Here is a 22782-nt window from a genome sequence, read left to right as displayed (position 1 = left end):
TCAGTATTTATCTTGTTGCTACCCGCAGCTGCGTCGCTGATTGGCTAACAGCGGCTGTCAGTCACGTTCTTTTTTTATCCCCTCTGTTTTGTTGGGGCTTTCTTGTACACGTGACAGGGGCCTGCGCACATGTACTTATGTTTTGATTTTGTGATGGAGGATGGGAAGGAGACTACAGGCAGCTGGGTGGCTGATGAGGTGGCTGTGAAGGGACAAAAAACAGATGTGATGAAACAGTGTAAGGTTGTTTAGTAGAAGACATATTTTTAAAAGAACAAAGCTCGGTTCAGACACAACATTGATTTTTTTTTTTTTTTGTTCATCTGTCTCCTTAAGAGAAGTGTCAGATAATTCCAAAGCCTGTTTGAGTCATGTTTCCCAGAATCCTTCAGGGCAAGTGCAGTAAAAGCATAAGGCAGATGAGGTGTCTGGAGCACACACTACATATGGTCACTTCAGGTAATTATCAAGACCAGATCTTAACATGAGTCTAAAACCTGGACTTATGTATCCTTTGGGGTTTCTATTTTGTTCTCTCAGTCAGAACACAAGCCTCCTGTGACCTTACGGGTTGTAGTATTATTATATTTTCATGAGGTCTGATGGGAAATCCCTGCTCTGGTGTCCTCAGGAAACAGACAAATCTGTCAGCTCATGTTTTATTAGCTCTGGCTTTACTTTGCGTGCTTAGCATCATTCATTTTTTTCAGACAGGGTATTTCTGTTCTGTGGTTTTGTTTGTTCCTATTTGCAAGTCCATATGTTATAAGATCACAATAGACAGCAAGCTCTGAATGCAAAACATTGCTCTAAAACCTGTTGCTCTATTTCCCTCAAATTTACTTAGAAAAACAAAACACATAAAACATCCATCCTAGTTAGAGGGGATTACTCCTCTTGCCATTGTTTGCTCGTGTAAACAGTGCAGACAAAGCTTTGATGTTATTGTCCAGGTAACAGATTATCTGGTACAGCATTGTTGTAGGATACTGCCCCCTTCAGGCTCCATAAGGTAAGGTCAGAAAGTGTTGAATGAGTACAAGCAGTACGCTCTGCTGACATCTACTGTATGCTTCAGTGACTGGCATGCATGCTTTTTCATTAGAAGATGTTTTTAAACACGCCATACTTAATTTCCTGGCTTTGCTGACATTGAATAATAGATTTAACCAGTTTCCAACATTAGTCATACCTGAAATTAGAACTTCAAAGGAGTCAAAAAGTCATAAATACTCGATAAATCCTCATCAGATCGAAGGTGTTTTCTGGTTTCCGCCATAATAATACACGATGAGTTCTGCAACACACTTTTACTGTGAATACACTAAAAAATACTATGCATTAAGAAAACATTCACTTTGAACAAGCAGCATAAAACTGTCTGGGTTTTTAAGTGAACCCACTAACGGTGTTAAGTTCCATTGCATTGAATTTATTAATTTACTTTGTAAATAAATGTTATAAGATTGAAATATTCTTTCCATTTTTTGTGCTTATTTACTAGATTTCAAAATTGTTTGAAATTCAATAAAATCTTTTAAATCATTTTTTTTAAATCTTGCATTTTTTTTAAATAAAAAATATATTTTATTTTATTTTATTTTTTAATTTTTTTTAGAAATTTCAATTTTTTGAAATGTAGAAATTCAATTTTAACTATTTAATTTCCAAAAATTGATATATTTTTTTGTAAATTTCTGAAGTTTCCTATTTTTAAAATTCTCACAAATTTTTCGAAATTTCGATTCTGTTAGAAATTTTTCTGCCAAATATGTTAAAAGAAAAAAAGAAATAAAAACTACATCACATGTACAATTTCATAAATTGCCCCAAACTTTTGTTTTGGTAATCCCTAGATATTTCAAATTTATTTTTTTATAATTTTTGTAAATTTTTGGAACCTCAACATTTTTTAAATTTTTGCATAAATGTTCAAACTTCAGAGCTCGTGCAAATTTTTTTACGATTATTTTTATATTTTTATTTTTGCTAGTTTTTAAATTTTAATTTCTAAAACTAGTTTATTTTTTTTGCAAATTTTTTGAATATTATAAACAAAGACATCACTTGTACAATTTCCCAAATTCAAAAATAACTTCTTGTTTAGATAATTATTCACTGGATATAAAGAACACACAGAATTTTATACACTTTAAAGTCTATTAGTAGATAAAGTAGATTCTGTGGCTCCTGAATGACTTAAATCCAGGTGTGCTGAAGCGAAATGGCTCCTGTGAACATAAAGATTACAAACCCCTGGACTACATCATAAAATTTACATTTAGCAGCAATAAAACGACAATACGTTTACAGAACAACAGTAAAATTTGAAATAAATCAAGCTAAAAAAAAACAGCTTGGGCTTACTTTCAGCCAGCACTCAATCTTAGCAGTGAAGGATTATAAATCTGTAGTTTGATTTCAGTTGGTTATGAATTCCAGAGTTTACCGCCTTTAACAGAAAATAGAAAATAGAATAGAATAGAAAATACTTTAGAAGGCAGATTGTCCAAATGTTGACCTATGTTTTTGGATTGTACAGTTTCCATTCACTGAGCTTCTTGCTCGAGCTGCTGCCAATGACTCTGCCTATGAACACATTTGGAGAGAGGTTCAAGGACCAGAGTAGTTGTCATATGGCTTTATGGTACAATCATGATACAGTAAAAAAACAACAGTGAAAAAAGACACTTATCATGTAACTAGTATCATTTTCAGTCAGTAAACACATCATGTACACATCAAACTGACCCATTTTTTTTATACTGACAGTGAAAAAGAAGCTCTTTTTTTCAGTAACTACATATTGAGAAATACCCCTTGAGCTAGTCCCAGTAAGAAATACATGTATGGGGCAGGATTTGACTTGCCTGACTGTCAGTCAGAGTGTAATAAGAAGGGAAAGGTGTGTCCACAGCATGGGTGCAGCCATGATTTACTTAAAAAATACTGTATGTAATTATTTATGTCTGTGTGTGTGAGAGTTATAATTGAATCCACGACAGTCTTTCTTTTGCTCCTTCCCAACTCATGCTCCAGCTCCGAGCTTTGATGTGCAGAGAGACTTGGATAAAAGACAAAATGTGAAGGAAGGTGGAGAAGAGAAAACGCAGACACAGATTGAGAGGGAAGTGGAGATACAGTCACAACGGGTCACTGGATTTAAGCCTATCAGATTATTATGTGCATTCCTCTCGCACAGGACGGAGGGAGCAACTGATTTTCTGGCTGGAAATCAACTACATCGTACAAGTTGTGCCTGGCTGTACTTAGATCTAACTAAGTTTTATTTCTTTCTATAAGAAACATGAACAACTCTGTAATGTGTAACAGGCTGTTTTACAGTAACTGTCCCTGTATGTGTGTGTGTGTGTGTGTGTGTGTGTTTGTATTTAAGTACTTATGAGGACTAACTCTTGACAGATAACCTTTCACACGAGGACATCTTTACATGTGTGTGTGTGTGTGTGTGTGTGTGTGTGTGTGTGTGTGTGTGTGTGTGTGTGTGTGTGTGTGTATGTGTGTGTGTGTGTGTGTAATGGAATGCACACTTTTCACCAGAAGAGTTAGGAAACTACCCTCATAGGATCATGGACATAGGGAGCGGGCTGGATGTCGCAACAGGTGCTACATGCTGGTATTGATCTAAAGTCTCTACATAAGAACAGACCTTTTTATAAACTCCATGTGTTTCTCAGATTTAGCATTGATGCTAATCGTAAGGAACAGAAAACACTTTGAGATGCCAGGTTTTGATTTTGAAAACAATAAAAAAAAAAAACCCTTGGAAAACAAGAGAAATTGCAAGCAGGTGTTAAAGCTCTGACAGACACGAACCCTGATTGTTTACATTCTGTGTTTTTATCTCACTGGTTTATTGTGTCTGTTTATTTAGAGTCTATGTCAAAGTAAAATTTAATATCCTACCAAGCTTTTAGTTATGGAACAAAACACTAAGGAATATTTCCAATTTCTTTTCTTTTCTTTTCTTCTTCTTTTTTTTTTTTTTTTTTAGCAAAATACCCATAGCAAGCAGCGCCCTACTACGAGTGCCTATTGGATATAGTTCTTTCTTCATAAACTTGAATTTATATTTTATTCAAACACTGATTAAATAAATAGTGTAAAAGGAATTTCACTTAGTTGCTACTTTTTGAAAACACAATTTTATAAATTTGCATACCCCCATCTGAGAACCACTGGTTTAGAGCAACAACTTGATTTGGCACTATGGGTGACACTAAAAGACAGGTATTAACATTTAATCAGTAGAATTGTGTATTAAAATCTAAACAATATAAAAGTCCTCCAAAGTTTGATTGTGCTTATATGCACACATACACTGCAAAAAATGAAATCTTATCAAGTGTTTTTGTTTTATTTTCTGTAGAAGATGTCTTTTTAGATATTACATGAGCCACATTCACCTGACCAGTCCAGAAAAATGCCATATTTAATTTTTTTAAAGACAATTGTTTCAGGATAATTCTGTTATTTAAAAAAAAAAAAAAAATTCAGGAAGACATTTGGAAGATTTTTTTCACCTGTCACAAACTATTCAAAACTCATTTTTGCCTTTGAATAACTTGAAACAAGACATTTTTTTCTGGGCTGATAAGATGAATGTGGCTTATATCGAGTCTAGTATGACAGTTTTTACTTGAAATAAGACAAAAACACTTGATAAGATTTCAGTTTTTGCAGTGTATGTGTGTTTTAAAACAGGATTGTATTCTAAATAATAGCCAAGTGATAAGGACCTGGGTTCAAGGACACCCTTTATTTTATATTATTTATTTATTCATTTTTTATCATTAGTTTTTAAATTATTTTTTTAATTATTATTTTTTTATCTTATTTTATTTTATTTTTATTTTTTTATTTTTTCACTTTATTTAATTTAATTTTATTATTTTTTTTAACTTAATTTAATTTAATTTAATTTTTATTTTTATTATTATTATTTTTATTTTATTTTATTTTATTATTATTTGTACTGGTAGTGCCTGTTTTTTGTACAAAACCAATACCCTTCATCAATTTCAGTCTGCAATGTCTCAAGAGTCAAATGTTTTGGTGTCACTAGCTTCAAAATGTTCTGGGTTTAAAATAGCAGCGTCATTTCTCCATCATCAGCTAATCTTAATCAAGGAAGGGGCGGGGCTTCTTCAACTTTATCCTCAGTAACCGTGCCTGTCAGGAGGAGAAACTCAAACTCAACTGTTTTTTGTTTTTTCCCATGGTACTTTTTCCACGCCTAGAGCTCCTGTATCTGTTCAGACATGACACCTATCACTGTTCATGTTTTCTTTGTTAAATGTCTCTGTAGCAAGCAAGAACAGTTAGCTTTATGCAAGTTTGAATTGAAGTAGAAACAGAAAGTTAATTTAGAAGATGAATTCGGTGAGTGATTCAGAAACAATTCTGTAACATGGCATGAAAATCAGGAGCTATCTCAGTCCAGGTCTCTTAACTTTTTCCCCGTCTCTGTTGCATTTTTGCAGCTGTACAGCCATTTGATAATCCTTGCATTGCGCTCGATGACTGATGTCCCCTGACGAATCTTATGATGTAGCTCCTCCTCCTGCAGCCCCTCGCTGTCCCCACTGTCCCTGGAAAAGCCGTCTTCTGACGTAGAGACGCTGAAGCTCCTGATGTTGTTGATTTTAACTTCGTCCGAGCGCGCAGAGAAGTTCTCCCTCCCCAGAGACTCGATGACCTCCCCTTCCAGCCCGCAGTATTTGAAAAAAGCATCAAAGTCTGCAAAGTTTTTAGAGTACCTGGAGCTGATGTCGGAGTGCGAGCGACTGACCCCTTTCCCAGACCTCTTCACGACCTCGGGAACCGCCAGCAGACCAGCAGATTTGTTCCCACCAGCAGCTGTCACCTTTGTCCCAGAATCACTTTTTCCTTCGCTGTGTTGTTCTGCTCCTCCGTCACTCCTCTTCTCCTCCACACAGGAGCTGCATTCCTTTTCTGCTCCCTCAGGTGTGGTGATTTTCACTACACAGCCCTCGCCTTCGCTCTCGTTATCCACAGCCTCAGGTAACGGCACATTCTTCTGCTGCGGCTTTCGTGATCTACGGTATCTGCGGCCGCTTGCCGTCCCTCTCAGTAACTCACATTTCTGTCTGTAGAGCAGGAGCGAGTCTGGTCGTTTTTTGGAGCTGGAACGTCGAACTTGCCCTGGTGAGCTGGTTTCTGAACCACACCTTGCTGTAGTTGAGATAGTTGAAGTGTTCAGATCCCCGCCACGTTTTGAGCTCCGGTTTGAAGACCCGGTACTGCTCACAGAGCCAGGTCCGATAGTGATCACAGGCTCCTGAGTCGAGCTGACCACCTGTTGGCTCTTTACGTACTTGAGTTTGCTTGCAGCGAGCCTCTCCACAGCACTCATCTGTCCTTTTGTCTCACTCTCCAGCTCCATTTGCTTGCGAAGATACTCGGGTCCCTTCTCCAGGATTTTGGTGGCATCACTGGATACGTCCATTGTGGTTTACTCAGTTGTTCCCACAGAGAAAGTAATCCTTCAGTGTGTGGTGTCTCAAGTGTTAGTGGTACAAGATTCCATTCAAGCCTGTCCTCTGCCTGAGCACGTATCACAACAGGAGCCTTCACCTTGTCTTTTCAAACACACATCACCCCACCCCACCCATTCTTGCAGGCGGCTAGTTTTAACCAAACACAGGCTTGTTCAAAGTACACCTGATAGGATCAGAGGTGAGAACAGTGAAAGCTGAAACTGCTGCACAGTTTTTCCCCTCCCCTTCAGGTGTAAAACCTGGGCTTTTATTCATGTTGCTCAATGCAGGACAAATCTTACCTCAGAGAGGAAACTGGTGTCTATCCTATCACAGCGATCTCTGATATCTTTTATTGACTCGTTTATAACAGAGACTGACTCATTTAGAAGGCTTGGTGCTTGTTACAGTGCACTTGTTAAGAAAACCACTACTATTCATCCTTAAATAATGCAGGGGTAGTGCGATCTCTCTATGAGTCATAAAAAGGTTGAGCAATTCAAGTGAGTCAAAGCGGATGGATTATGTGTTACTAGTCAAGATTTTCGTTTTATTAGGACACCTAGCATCTAGCCCTAATTTGACCCCTTAAATGTGCTCAAAACCTCACCAAATTGGCACACAACTCAGATTCAGCCAATAATTCAGTATAACATAAAAATTGAGCCCCCCCACCCTGCCAAAATTCGCTCGCTAGCGCCACCTATGCACACTAAAACAGCTCTCAACAGCAGCAGGAATGCAGTAGAGAGATCAAACTATCATCAAAATGTTTGCCTTACCAAGACGCACAAATCATACATTGACACCCCTAACCCATCTTGAACAGGAAGCCTGTGATTTGCCTTTCAACATAAAACAAGGCCACATTTTGGACCTTTTTCAAAAATGATCTTCTCCCAGGCCATAAATGGTATCAGCTTGAAATTCACTCAGATGACAGAATGGGCCCTGTTTTACAAAAGTGATTCGTGAAAATGATATTTTTCAAACAGTTTTTGAATGACAAGCCCTTAAAGTCAGTAAACCCCAAAGAAGCCCTTTCAGCGTCCCCTATTAGAATGAATGGGTGAGGAGGAGCCAGCTCCACACAAGCTCCGGCAGTTAGACCTCTACACAAAAATGGGAAAGTGGTTCAGCTTTAAAAATGACATGGATGGATTTCTGACAAAATTTACTACAAAAATATCTTGTTTAAAGTGAGATTTAGTCAAAATTGTGGCATCTATGAGGAGACGTTTCTAAAACTTTAGTCAGTTCCACTCCTGAGAGGGCGGCAGTTGGTGATGTCACACACTGTTTGACAGTTCCGTGCAGCTGGTCATGTGACACACTGAAGGCGGGAAAATGGAATGTGTAACAAACAAACATGATAAAGGTTAGATCCACATCTATGGCTACAGCTAGGTACAGCTAAGAAAAGCTCCTTGATAGTCGCCACAATTATACTACTGAAGTGAAACTGAACCAACGTCTGATGAATTAATGACACCCAGCAGCTCAATCAGGAGATATTCCCACCACTAAAGTGGGTTTAACAAAGACACCCTGGCTTTAAAGCCTCCTTCACAGGGGCTGTGATTGAGTGCATAGCTGTGAAAAGAGAAACAAGCACAGGCATGAAATTATGCAACTTGTAAATATTTTTTTCCAAAATATTCACTTCGCACTCAAAGTTCTTAAGTCCAGCTCTGGCACAGGTCCCTTTAACATGTGTGTTGAAATCCTGTGAGCTTGTGAGAGGCAAAGAGATCAAAGTTTGGAAATCCAAATAAGGAGGGAAAAATCCTAACAGAGGAACTAAGGAGGTAACGGTGGTCCCCCCCTTTTTAATTTCTTCTGTACTTGGGAAAAGTTTCTGAGTCTGAATCTGAAACATGTGTGAGCAGAGAGAGCTGTTAAGATACCAGATCCTAAGATTTATATGTTGCAACAGCAGAGAAAGCATGAACATCATTACATTAAGTCTTTAAGAGCTTTTGTTACCTTTCAGCGACTGAATCGAGGACCAAAACCTTCTGCTTGTTAGTGTTCCTAACTGCCCTGTAAATTGATTCGTCTCAAACGATTAAAGCCATTGTTATATTTCTGAGTGTTTGTACAGAAATTTTCATACCACATCTGTTTTATTCCAGCTTGATTGCGTTTATTCAGCCATGTGATTTCTTTTGACTGGCTTCCCTAAAACCAGAATGAATGGTCCTCATGGGGATTCTTCAGTGTTTGCTTGTTCTTTATCCTCATTTGACCTTGACTTCAAATTGATAGTGACCTGCGTTATATCAATCCTCACATCCAAAGCTTGGTGCAAAAAAGAGGCAGTGCCTGTGTGATTTATGACTCCTCAGAGGATAGCACAGCTGAGAGGCCCAAATATCTTGTTCCCTGGATATTGAGGAGTCAGTTATTATAAGTTATCAATACTTCTGCAAGTTACTTAACAGGGTGTGTGTGGGCAGCGGTGAGACACATTCTTGTTTAACCACTATTACTCTGGCTGCCAAGACTGAACAAGTCTATGCAATGCTAATTGCTATAAGGGGCTACATTTTTTGCCAAATGCTAACATTAAGTTGCTAATGTGAAACAATAAACATAGGCAGCATTCAGCTGTTACTCTGTGGTCTGTGTAGATAAAACAGAAGTCATGATATAAAAACTACATGGGAAACATAAGATGAGATGATAAGATTAGTCTCCTTGTAGAAGCTCCCTCTGGCTTTGCCAAAGAAAATAATTAAAATAAATAAATGTTTTTTCTTAATCAAATACTTTTTTTTGTTTATTTGGTTGCACAGTTATTTCGGAGTTCAAGGTGATACCTTGATACAATCATCGAACTAAAACAAGTTTTTGTAATTTGTCACTTAAAATATGCATATGATATGTCTTTGTTAAATGACATTTTCAGAACGACCACAAAGAATTTTCTAAAAAGTACCAAATTAAAGAGGAACAAAAGTGACCGATTTCGAAACCGCTAAGGAAAATTGACGTCAGTCGTCTTACAACCCTGACTTTAGTCACATAACACATAATTGATGTTTGCTTTTTACTAAGCTAGTTTTTATTTTATCAATTATAAAAAATTTGGAAAGGACCCAAATGGTAAAACTGGCTGCCCTTTTTGTTAATTATTATTGTTTTACTTTATTTTTTCTGATTATTTCTGCGTTGCAGAACCCTTTTGTTTTCAACTAGAAGTTGTGCTGTCAGGAAGCATTTAAGTGGCGCACTCCTGTGTTGTCACTTGAGCTTCTTCCCTTGAACAGCACGATAGGTTAAGGCATCTCTTGTTTACATTCATTCATTATTTAAAGTTTGGCTGGTTGTTTATTATTTGATTTGATTGGTAGCATGCATACGCTCCAACCAAAGGTCCTTGACGTTGCCTCAGAGTTACTAGCACCCCTGGTCGGCAGAGTGAGGTATGTGTGTTGTTTAATTGCCGTAATAGTTGTACGATGTATTTTGTACACGTTGTGAAATGTGTTTTTAAACTATGGTTGAGTTTTCCAATTGACTTTATGTATTTCAAGTAAATGAATTCATGTAATGGAGTATTTAATATTTTTGCAACTGAGTGATTTTAAAACTGTAATAAAATTTTGTTTGTTGTGCCTGTCTAGTTTCACATTGTCAATTAAATAAAGGAAAGTTGCACCTGTCAAGTTCGTCTGCTTTGTTCGGGTGACCAGCTACAAATAGGCTTACATACTTTAGGCAACATCAAGGACCTTTGGTGGGAGCGTACGCATGCTACCAAAAGAAACAAATAATAAACAACCGGCCAAACTTCAAAGAATGGCTGAATGAATGAATGTAAACAGAGACGCAGTTTTCAATTACTAGGCGCCGCCCTGTTGGCTATGGCTGCCTTTTGCAGCAGCTCTCTCTAATTGTCCGTTTCTTGTAATTTTTTCATCTCTTTTTGTCATCTTTGTATTTGGAGTGGATCATCACTTTGTATGGATCATTTATTGGTTGTGGACACCAATCTGGTCTTCAGTGGTATTTTTACCATTTTTTCTCCTGTGTTTGTCTGGAGATCCTACATGTAACCATGGCTGCATTGTTTACATGTGAACTCAGCTGTTAGCAGTTTGTAGCGTGTCAATGCTAACTGATGTAAGGCCTGATGTCTTCCCACAAGCTGAGGAGAAGAAGATGAGGACAACGTGCTGGTTCTCAGGTGTGAGCTAAGAAGTGACGACATGGATCTGTCCTTCCATCCATCGTTATTGGGAACGTAAGATCTATTTCCAATAAGATGGAGGAGCTAGCTGTGCTAACCCAGCAACAGAGGTAATGCCAGAAGGCAGAGTAGCATCATGCTATTCACAGACGTGGCTAACAGAGCTAACTTCACCTGCTGTGGGCAGACAGGATCCAGGAGACAGAGACTGAACAGACTGCTGAAGAAGCTCAGTCCTGGATCCTGTGGAGGTGGAGACTGGCTGACTGGACAATGATGGACAAGCTGTCAGCATCTATTTTCTTATGGACCTTTTTGCACTTTCTATACACTTTCTTACTTTTGTTTTCTTGATTGCTGCTGTGACTTCAATTTAGTTGTACTTGTTACAATGACAATAAAGTTCTATTCTATCTTACTGTTCGAACTGACAGTTACCTTGTTGTCATGTTAGCCTACAGATATGTGGTAGCAACGGGCTGCCGATAGCACTACAAATAGTACAAATAGGCGGCTACTACAATATTTGCCTGATGTCACGTTTCGAACTGTAGCACTACGTAACTGTACTGATAAATACCTTACCTCGTGGCGTATCTGGTGAAAAAATGACTTGAGCAAAGAAAATTTGTTACAAAACAAACACACGCCTGGTTTCACATCTTTACGACAGTGTGCGTGAGACTCCAAGCCAGAAGGTGGCGCTATAGTCACATTTAAATAAAGACCACATCATATGCCCTTCTGTCTGCCTTGTGACTCTACTTGAAACAACTCATCTTTTGATGCTCGAGTTAAACTGGAAGTATTTGCATCATATTTCCCCTGTCTGTCTGAGCGACTGATTGATGAAACTGTAATTATAAAAACGAGCGGGGGAGCAGACTCAGGAAGGCGTGAAGGGGGAGCTGAGTAAACAGAGCAAAGTAGCCATTAGTCACCTCTCCCTGGAGTCCATTCACTTTTATTTAATCCTTCACTTACACTGCGAGCTGGACAAACATATTCAACACTTTAATGTGACGCTGCATCATCTGCTACTTGTGTTTCAATTGAGTCATTCATAATAATTATCCTCCATCCTTTGGACGTGAATGAAACTGAGTGACTCAATTAAAAACTGTTTGCAAATTATGAGAGGTAATTGCTGCGAGGATCTTTGGCTTGCAATTATTGTTTTAGTGTTATGTAAAGTGGCTTGTAATTGGTGATCATGCATGCAGCGCTGATCACCAGGAATACAAGGTCGCGACCCGGTTAATTGGTCTATTTGTCAGGAGCTCGTCTTACTGTATTTCTGAAAACAACCATGTTTGAAGATCTGCTGCTGTGGCAGTGTTTTTCCCCGGCTAAGACATGGGTGGTGGTTTGATTTCTTTATTTGTGTTGGCAGAAAAACAACACAGTCATCCTCATTATCAAGAGTCATCTAAATTCAAAGCTTATCTTATCTTTATTTTATCTAAACAAAATATCAAACTAATGAAAAGGTTCCTATCATAGCTCAGCTGAAACTTGGCAGCTTTGAGGAACTTCAAGTAACTTTCAGCTCATTGTTTTTGGCTTGCATGTTGTTTTGGTTAACTCTCCCTGCTCTTATGGTGTTTTCTTCTGCTTACGTCTTTGTAGAAATGTTTTTACCTGTGACCATAGATGGTTAAAAACACAACTCTCACAGAAAATTGTATTTAAAGCGATCATTTCTTGTTAATTTTGTCCACATCAAACAACAGTCTGACGATATTTCTGGAAAAGTCAAACTATTTGATCTTGTGAATACTTGGAATTGACTTGAAGCTCCTGTGAGGACTCATCAGCTCTTTACATCAAACTGAATTCACATCTATAACCAGAGCTGGCCCCAGCAAAATTCGATATGGGGCCCTCTATTTCTGCTTGCAAACAAGGTGACATACTTATCTATGTTTGTTATCAAACGTTGGCAAAATTTTTGTTTTGAAGCCAAAAAAATACAAATAAAAAGCCAAAAAATATGAGGCCTCAAAGTTCGTGTTACGTAAATATCAAGAGGTTAGCATGTGACCATTTGCTTTCATTTTGTACTAGCTAGCTAATTTGCTAATACTAAGACATGCAAACATCCCTTAATCTTGGCGTTTTTTCTCCTCCTTCTCATTCCTCCTTTTTTTTTTCTCTGGGCCTGAAGGATCAGCCCTTTTTCACATTTTGCTTTTAGCTACCTGCACTTTGTACCAGTGGCGATTGCTCTAAGACTGCAAGGGAAGCTCAGCTTCCCCTAAAATGTCCCTAAAAAGTGTTGATATGTTCTGCTGTGTGTACATTTCATTGATAAAATCTGAGCTAGAATTCCTTCATCTTTTGTTCAGAATCAGCTCCTATCACAGGTAACTGGCTCCACCTCTTTCTCATTCATCCCCGCAGCGTCTCAGCGCTTTAACACAGTCGGACGCTGAGCGTCTTCTGACTTCAGCGGGGAAGCGTAGAGTGGGTTGTTCCACTGTGGAAACTGGACGGTCATTGGATAAACGCTGGGCTTTGTCCCGCCCATCGGACGCTCAGCGTCTCTGGGGGTCTATGAGGCAGTGGGCTGGCCTGGACGCTGGGCTTCTGCATGATGATTGGATGATCTGTCTGAGGCTGAATCCCTTTTTGATTGACAGTGAAATGAGCCAGTCAGAGATCTTGAAGTATAACCCTCCACCAGAGCATCTTCTGAGTTGTTCTGGGCTGATCTGGAGGCTTTTTTGATCTCCAGCGAGTTTACTTTTCAAAAAAACGACGAGTGTTGAGAGAGCACTGGTAAAATCTCTGGAAAAAACACCAGGTTGGTACGACAGGGTCACAGATCATTTTCTTGAAAAGGAATGGAGGGTAGAATTTACGTTTCAATAAGTAAACAAATTTATGATGTAGGCCAGAAAAAAAGGAGCATCCCCACCTTGACTGACCAGCAGCCGCCACTGCTTTGGACAGACAGTGTGCACTGCATCGTAGTAGGCTCACATAACCTGTGATGTGGCACAATAGCAGCACTATGTTGATATGAAGTTGTGTTTTTGTACAAAAATATATCATTGGAAGTATAAAAATCATCACTCATAAATGCAAAAAAAAACACCAAAAAAAAATTATTTTTAATTTGCTAATTGCTCTTTGGAGCCTCCTAGTGGCTGGAGGGCCCTAAGCAGGCTCTCAGTTTGCTTATTCCTTGGGCCAGCTGTGTTGAAGACTGTATTGGAGACTACATCTTCATTTTGAGTTGACTGATGTTAGTTGTTGAGGGCAGACAACAACTGTAGTAGTTCATGAAACTGAAAACCATTTTATTGAAACAGATATGCATCCTAAATAAAAATGAAAAACCTACTGTCAAACTTTAGATTATGACTGTATCAAACTACAAAACAAGACACAAGACTGGAGCAAGTGCAAGATAAAACTGTATCTAAAAAAAGAAGATGGAGGCCTCTGGAAAGTTTTTGCTAGGTTTTTGATTCAGTTTTTTTTCAGAGTTATACCCTACCCATGTCCAAACTTTAAAAAAATAATTTCAGTAATGCACTTTTAAATCTTTGTTTTGTATTTGCCATTAGTAAAATAAAATGGAAATACACATAGTTGACAAGATACCAGACACTAGTTCACACCAAGAGGCAACCTCCGGTCTAAGAATATGAGACAATGCTGAAGTGCTAAAATCTGCTGTTTCTCGAGTGTCCACTTGAGGCTGTCTCCAGAAGAACAGGAAGTCACAAACACACCAAGCTAAAAAAAAGCTGTTTTTAAAGCAGAAATTAACCTATTTACAGCCTGGTTCAAAAAAAGTCTCCTGTCTGAGTCGCTAATTTTACTATCTGCACACACTGTACGGGGGTGAATTTTTTTCCAACTTGGACGTTCAGAGGATATTAAGATCCTGAGCTCGCCCAATCAGAGGTCACGTGACTGACAGGTGCCCTATAGCTGTACGCGGAGCCCTTGCCACTACCAATATGACCGCGATTGCTGATCTGCTTCATTTTCAGCTTCATAAACAGACGTGCGACATTGAGGAGACAACGACCATGTTTTATACAGTCTATGGTTCACACCTACAGGAGGTGTCAGGCTAAATTCCTGTGTTGATACACACATAGCAAATATTCTCCTAAAAACAAATTTGACTGTTAAAAGACATTACGAGACATTTTGTCAAGAAACACCAATAAGAAGTGAAAAAAATAGCAAAGACAACTTTGTCCATATGGGGAACTGAAGCTCCTTTGCTACATTTTTGCACTGTGCAAGCATCGGCCAGGAGGCCAAAGTGGATGGACCGTTACCCCTCAGACTGTACAAAATATACCATCTCAATTTTGTTTTATTTTGATAGAAAGAAGTGACCATGTAAGGGTAGGACAAGAGCAAGAGGTGGGTCATTTATAAACTGGCAAAGGGTTAGCCATCATGTGTCCCACAGGATGGAGGTCTATTTGTAGCAGTAGCTGCTTGCAGTGATGAATTCATTGGACTGAAAAGGCAAAGGGAGCTTGTGAAACAGGCTTTTTCATATTTCCACTGGGGGAGGTAACGACAACCTAACCAGAGTGACCTAAAACAAAACGTCTTTTCATTTTAAGGCTTTTAATTTTCTCTGCTCAGATTGGAAAAAACCACTACACCTGTATACATATTTATAAAAACATATTAAATAGAATGGGTAATATTGGATTGTATACTGATCCTCGCCTGTGAGTCAACGCTCATGTGTGTATTTGTTGTTGCCATTACTTATGGCACACAAACACATAAGAACAGGCCTCCTGGAGCTGAATGCAGTGTTTTTGTCTGATGTCAGCGGTAAATAATCCTACTGTATGAAAAACAGGCCTGAACAGAAATCAAACACAAAAGCATTTAATCCCACTATAATTTAAGATTTCAGGATAATGAGGAAACACAAGGTGGAGCATCTGTGAAATTCCACCAATTTATTTACCGCTTGCCATGTTCATCCTGGAGTGATTGTAATCCCTTAATTCAATTTGTGACACATCAGCAAAACTAGGAAGTTATACCATGAGGAACAAACATTCATTATAATGATTTCCAGACATAAGGAAACCAGAGTTATGGGAATCAGTTTTTCTATCTGGAAGAATCTTAGTTTAAACAAAGATTGCTTTGGATCAGCTGCACAAAGCATCGGTTGAATTTCATGCTGTAGCTGATTTATATCCAGTTTCTGTGGGGAAATAAATCTATTATATCAAAATCTTCACCAACGTCATGCAGAAAACAGTTATGTTGCTATAATCTGAGCAGCTCTTTTTACATCTGCAAAAATAAGCACACCCAAAGCACCCCCTTCTCTTAGTTTGAACCACAGACCTCACATTGTTTGGACTTCACTAACAGTAAAACAATCTGTAATTGTTAAAAATAGGAATGTCTTTATTACCAAACAGACATATGGCCCAGAGCAAGTGGATGGTTTCTGTAAAAGACATGATGTGCATCTGTTTGAACTCATCTTAATGTGGAGCATGTGAATAACACAGTTAAAAAGAAACATGAGAAAGAGGCACTGTTGGTATGAACCCATTGGTACAGTAGTTTAGGTCTTGCACTGGCGGCTTGGGTTCGAATCTCAGTTCAAGACAAGGAACTCTGGTTTGTAAACAAGCCAACATGACAGACATAATTAGCATAATTCTTAATCATTTTAATCACCAATGGAGCCGCAAATTGCTTATTTGAGTAAAATGGTGGAGGTTAACAGAAGCTTATACTTTATATTTTACTATGTACTTATGCTGTGTTACGAGCAACCTGTAACTCGTGAAAATGCTCTGCGGTTAGCTAATTTCTAGAGCACTATTCCAATATAACAAAAAATAAAGTAAAATGTAAATTAGAAATAAGACTAAAACTACACTTTTGGAAATTATCTAAAATCAAAGATTTATTGATAGTGTACACAGTGTACTTCATGTAAGTGTACAAACGGAAGTATCTGATGTGAAACACAGCAAAGAAAGTTTCACATGATCAAACTTGTAATTCTATTTAAGCATCTGTTTATTTTGGTTTTACACATTTTCTAATCTAGATTTAATTATTTAAAACACACTGAAAAAAATTACTGAATCTTCGTTGTTTTACATTTCAAAGAGTACCCATCTGCAGGCACAGGGCTCCGCCATATCGGCAGCGCATTCCGGAAAAGGCAAACCAGAAGTTGGTCTTCTTTGTGTTCTTTTTAATTTTTTCCGCACTACGACGCCCTTACCAAACCGGAAGTTGGACTTAAACAAGATTTTTTTTGCCGCTCCATAACAAAGTATCCATTCTTTGTATTACCATGGTTAATAATGGATTCCTTGACTGGCAGTTTACCCCTGGTTGTGTTTCTTAACTAATAATCTGTTGTTGTATTTCTGGTTTAAATGTATGTTTTCTGGTTTGTTCCGTACATAAATAACCATTTGTTCTTTGCACTGTATCAAACTTTAATCAGTACGTATATATATACACAGTAACGTGCAGTGAGGTGTGTTCATTTACAAGTAAAGCAATGAAATCATTTTAATAATTAGGCTTTCTTATTTTCGGATTGTCAATAGTCTATTAATTCTCATTAAGACGAAGAAGATCAACTTCCGGTTTGCCTTTTCCGGTATGCGTTGCCGATATGGCGACGCTCCGCCCCTTTGTTTGGGTGCCTCTCTAAATTTCAGTCGAGTTGAAGTAAATTGTGAAACAAAAACGTCCCGAGTACATACTGTTTGGTTTAGTGGAGGACAAGAAAGCACAGTTTATGAATAATAATTTAATCATCTTGGCTAAGTTTTTCATACACAAATGTCGTTTTTAACATTTGATGCATTTCAAAATGAGATCAATATATATAAAAAAAATGTATGAAATGTTGTAATTCTCAAAAAGCCCAATGTTACATGGGTACTTTTGTACTTTGGTTCATAATTGACCGCTTGTGTTTTATTTATTTATTTATTTATCTATTTATTTTTGTGCTTTATGTAAGTTATCTTTTTGTTATTATTGTGATTGCTCGGTCTTTTTCTTGTTATAAGACTGTTTTCACTCGAATGTGATACCTTGTTGATTTGTACATTGACAATAAAAAATAAATGAATAAGTAAATAAATAAATAAATAAAAAAAACCGTCCAGAGTTTTCTTCAGGCGCGTGTGAGACACTATCTGTGACGTCACTCAGGACCCTCAGCTCACAGCAACATGGCGGGATCCGGGTCGAAGTCTGTTTTGTTCGTGTGCTTGGGTAAGAGGCTTAATTTAGTCTTTAATTTATTTGTACAGGTATCATATAGTGTTACAGTGAAAGAAAAATATAGAAGAGCAAAATTTACCCTCTGAAGAGTGTTTTCAGTTTTTTACAAACGCTGTTTAATTCACCTAAGACAGCCAACTGAAATGTTTCCGCTAGCGAAACTGCTCCCCAGAAATAAAAGTGCGATGAGTTAAAGCGATACAGGCGCGTTTTTCGTCTCAGTGTACTCCTGATTCTTATGCTTAGTTAGTGTAAAAGCCGTATGTGCTGTACATTTTTAACGGTCTTCTTTTGTAAACGCTGAGTAACGCTGCAGTGGTCGAGATTCCCAATGACGTCTGTTGACAACATCCCGGTGTTCCGGCTGAAAGAGTTACCCGGTCAGCCGTCGACTTTTGAGCCGAAGGTAGTCGTAGAATTACAGAGGGATCCCTTGCAAATTCATTTTATTTTATTATTAGTATTTTTTTTTTATCAAGATAAGCCACTAAAAACCATCACATATTTTCCGTATGAACATCCATGAAAAACATGTTTGCAAGGACATTGCTAAACGTCGTCAGATAGCAGGGTAACGTTTTCAACCGAAACACCGTTTAAAAGTGGAAGTCCAGCTCTAAAGCTGCTGGTTAGATTTGTCATAAAAGAGGGTCTATATTAAAATTGTATATGAATTTTGTTGCAGATTGTGTAATCTTCTAATGTAGCATCCATCGTGATGTAAAAATACTTTTAGTAATGTGTCTACATAGTTTTTTTTTTTAACTTTATTTTTTCCTTGAAGACAGAGACAAAAACACAGGACTGATAATACAGTAAAACAATTATAACTCAAGGGTGGGCAAACACTACTCTCCAACATAAGAGTGCCACTTTGACCATCTTACAGTGTAAAGTTCTGTTTTAATTAGTAGCTTGTAGGTCATTTGTTCCATTGATCGGATTTCCTCCACAATGTCCAGCCAGTGATTCAGTCCAGGTGGCTCCGAACTCAGCCAGGTTCTTGTAATCAGGGCTGTAACCGGGGTTTCAGAATTGGTGAGGTCCAGACCTTGACCCCCCAACCCACACCCACACCTTAACCCACGCACACAAACTTGAGTTATAAAATAAGTTTTGATCAATAGTAGCTAAAAGTTCCTTTATATTAGACTGCATATAATCATACATCGTGAACTGATGGAGGTTTAATTTGGATTGTTAGCCTAACAGTAATGGACATTTGAGCAAATGAGGAAGAGAGAGATTTTCTGTTGTTAAGACTTTTTAAACCTATTCTCATTGAGACATTGAGATGAGAGGGGAAAATTCCCTTTTTATCAGTTTTTGCACAATTCAAACCAAAATGTCACCTAAAATAACAGATATAGATTATGCTTCATTTTAGGATCATTTAGAAAGAAGGATTCGATTCTTTTTTTTTTTTTTTTTTTGCAACGTACATCTCTATCTATCTATCTATCTATCTATCTATCTATCTATCTATCTATCTATCTATCTATCTATCTATCTATCTATCTATCTATCTGCATAGATACATACACATACTTAAAAAATTGTAAAGGCCCACATTAATTTGGGCCTTTACTTTGCTGAGATATGATCTGTAAATGTAATCGATGCAACTGTAACCCATGAAAGTAATTATATAAATAAACTGCATTTAAAAAAAAAAAAGTATCAAATGTAAAGTTTGGTGTTATGTTGGTACAGACCAGTCATTGACATCCACTGATTCTTTTATTTAGAGCCTTATTGGTTGTTTTAAAGCCAGAAACTCTTCGCAGATTCTCTCACCTCTTTGACATATTTTGTAAACAAAACAATCTGTTTTAAAAAACAGCACTTTAAACTGGCATCGGGGGGAACTGTCATCAAGCAATTTAACCTGAACGTCTTTTACCTGTTTGAAGTAGGTTTAAACCCAGTCTGAATCAGTATTCACACAGATCATGGGATAAAATGAGATTAATTAAATCCTGCTGAAATATTCCGCGGGTTTGGACCTCGGATCAAACCCCCGGCTTCCTCCTCCTCTTTCTAAAAAGTGATATACTGCTGTATCAGCACAGACGCAAAATAACGGACCTTTCTGCATGAAGGTTTACAAGACACTGTCAGATCGTGTTGGTCAAAAACACCGGAAGGTCCGGCCTCATTTACAGCGGGCTGCTTGTTTGTTAAATAATAAAGAATCTGTCACTCACCTCACGGTGTCGTTCTCTGCTTCCTGTCAAGCGCGTTCAAAGTCACTGCGATTACAGGCTTCATCAGATAACTTCCTGCATGCAGCGGTTTCAAAATAAAGGCTCCCCTGTGTTTATACATTGATGCGCCGACTGGGGCTCGTTTAATTTTTTATTCTCTGAAATTTATACCGTGGTCCGGACCTCGGTGACCTCATAGCTGGTTACGGCCATGCTTGTAATGGCTTTCTTAGCCACAAGAGATAAGATGTTAAACAGGTATTTATAGGGATGCATGATATTATCTGCACAGTATCGGTATCGGTTGATAAAAGCTTATAAACATGTTTATCGGTATCGGCAGATATGAAAATTCCTGCCGATATGCACAGCCGATAAGGAGCTATTCAGTTAGGATTATTATTATTTTCCATCTGAAAAATAAGCTCCTTAAATAAAATGTAGCACTTCATTTATTTGCACTGCAGAGCTCTGTGTCTGTCACCAGGTTGTTACAGTAGCTCTAAAAGAATCAAATGCAACTTGGTTATATTTAAAAATGCATTGTACATTTAAAGTTCATGTGATCTAAAGAAATTATTTTTCTGTATTTCAACACTGAATGTCTTGAGTTTGAAAAAATAATACATTTCTTATTTATGGTAAAATCAAATGTCTTTGTCTTGTTTTATGTGTTTCTTAAACAAATAAGACCGTCACAATAAGAGTAACATATAAATTCCAGTACAGGATAGACTAAGCTTTCTTTACAGTGAAAAAAACAAACAAACTTGTGATTATCGGTATCGGCGAAAAGGGGTTTCGATATATCGGCATATCGGATATCGGCAAAAATCCAATATCATGCAACCCCTTAAAAACTCCATCCCAAAATATTAATGTTTTCAAACATGACCAAAATATATGAGAGTGGCTGGCATTCAACTGCCCACATTGTCTCCAGCAGTGTTGTTGTTGACCTAATTGTTTATTTTTAATTTTTGGTGTAATAAAGAAACGTGTTAAATTTTTTCCATCCAATTTTCCATCTTTTAGAGCTAGTTGATGTATGTTGGGTCTTGAACATGGATTGCCAATCACTCTCAGACAACACAGTGTTAAATTCCTTTTCCCATTTCATTTTTATATGCACTGTATTTCATCCCCGTTGCTTTTATAAACCTCTGTATAGTTTAGAGACAATTTTTAGAGGAGTTTGCTTATATGCACCTGTTAACACCTCGATCACATCATTCCCTTCCACTGAGATTTCCTTCTTAATTTCTGTCTCATAAAAGTGTCTTTGTTGAAGGTATCTGTATAGATCTCTATTTTCTCATCCAAACTCATCTTTTGGCTGTCTAAATGATTTAAAATTTTGCTTATCTACAAATGTACATATGGCTGTCTCTCCACTTTTTGAAGGTGTTATCTAACGCTCGTGGTCTGAACTTGGAGGTGTGAGAGGGCCGTATTAGCAGCTTGCTGTCTCTTCTTAAGTTATATTTTTTAACCACATCATACCATGTTTTAAATGTTTCTCTCATAATCGAGTTTTCACACTGAGAGTCCATGTGTTCTTTTCTACTTAAAGGGATAGTTCAGTTTTTTTGAAGTGGGGTTGTATGAGCTCTATGTGACCACTAAGGACATTAGATACAGTAGAAAGTTGTCTCCTCTCCCTCAGTAAGACACAGACTGTAATCGATGGTGACGAGGAAATAGGCGCTAACAGAGAGAGACCGTACCAAATTCAAAGGCTATTTTCTCTGCCTACAAGAACTAAAATCAAAAAGTAATACCACAGTTTAAGAGTACGATACATCAAATATTTCTTAAGTGCATTAAGTCTTCGGAAATATAAACATTTATCTGGACCTAACTAACTCATGTGTCCTTACGCGCAGCGCTAGTGCGCTCCGTCCCCCCTCCTCCTTTCAGCTGTAGGGAATGTAAACAAGCTATGCTTCGAGCGCTGGTTTTAGCCTCGTGTAAGTTTGATCAAGTATCGTAATTCTTTTGTTTGTACTCTAAGGATTGTGAGGCAGCGTAGGAAATTCAAAATGAGTGACTATGACAGCGACGATGAAGTTTCATTCACTTTGGAACCAAAAGGATACCTGTATGAACCGGAGCACACAGAAGAAGAGCTGCTACAGATGGAGACTGAAAGGAATACAGAGGAAACATCCACGGACACTGGACATCAAGACAGAGTTGGAAATACTCAGTGGTGTAAATGTCTGAGCTGTGACTCAATGCCCACGGATGCTGAGTGTTACTGCTGTCACGAGTGGAACTTGGTTACAGACACTCTTCAGGATTTGTCTGAGTTAGAGGACACTGCTGGCTCTCAAGCCGTCTGTATAACTCATCTCACAGATTTCCCTGCTCTTCTGAATTCTGGAGTGTCCTGTAACAACAACAACAACAACAACAGTCGTGGCAGCAGTAACACTCAGCATCTTGATGTCCAGTGTCCGTGGATGTTTCCTCTGTATTTCTTTCAGTCTCCATCTGTAGCAGCTCTTCTTCTGTGTGCTCCGGTTCATACAGGTATCCTTTTGGTCCCAAAGTGAATGAAATGTCATCGTCGCTGTCATAG

General features: G+C 38.0%; 2 protein-coding genes across 3 annotated transcripts in view; one reads left to right on the top strand and one right to left on the bottom strand.

Annotated features, from left to right (window-relative positions):
• Window positions 1–5455: 5455 nt before the first annotated feature.
• Window positions 5456–6490, bottom strand: fam110c (family with sequence similarity 110 member C). The gene has a single exon (XM_074685954.1). The coding sequence runs from the start codon at window positions 6488–6490 to the stop codon at window positions 5456–5458; it is 1035 nt and encodes a 344-aa protein (XP_074542055.1).
• Window positions 6491–17885: 11395 nt separating this feature from the next.
• acp1 (acid phosphatase 1) overlaps window positions 17886–22782 on the top strand; it is a 32637-nt gene continuing 27740 nt past the window's right edge. For both annotated transcript variants that reach the window (XM_074685276.1, XM_074685275.1), the window contains exon 1: window positions 17886–17982. In XM_074685276.1, coding sequence (XP_074541377.1) covers window positions 17940–17982 — 43 coding nt within the window. In that variant the 5' untranslated portion in view covers window positions 17886–17939. The remainder of the gene's footprint in view (window positions 17983–22782) is intronic.

This window comes from Halichoeres trimaculatus, unplaced genomic scaffold (assembly GCF_033239565.1).
Source record: "Halichoeres trimaculatus isolate MK-OKI-2021-1 unplaced genomic scaffold, fHalTri1.1 fHalTri1_scaffold_13, whole genome shotgun sequence".
Taxonomy (NCBI): domain Eukaryota; kingdom Metazoa; phylum Chordata; class Actinopteri; order Labriformes; family Labridae; genus Halichoeres; species Halichoeres trimaculatus.
This window is presented reverse-complemented; position numbering and strand designations above follow the sequence as displayed.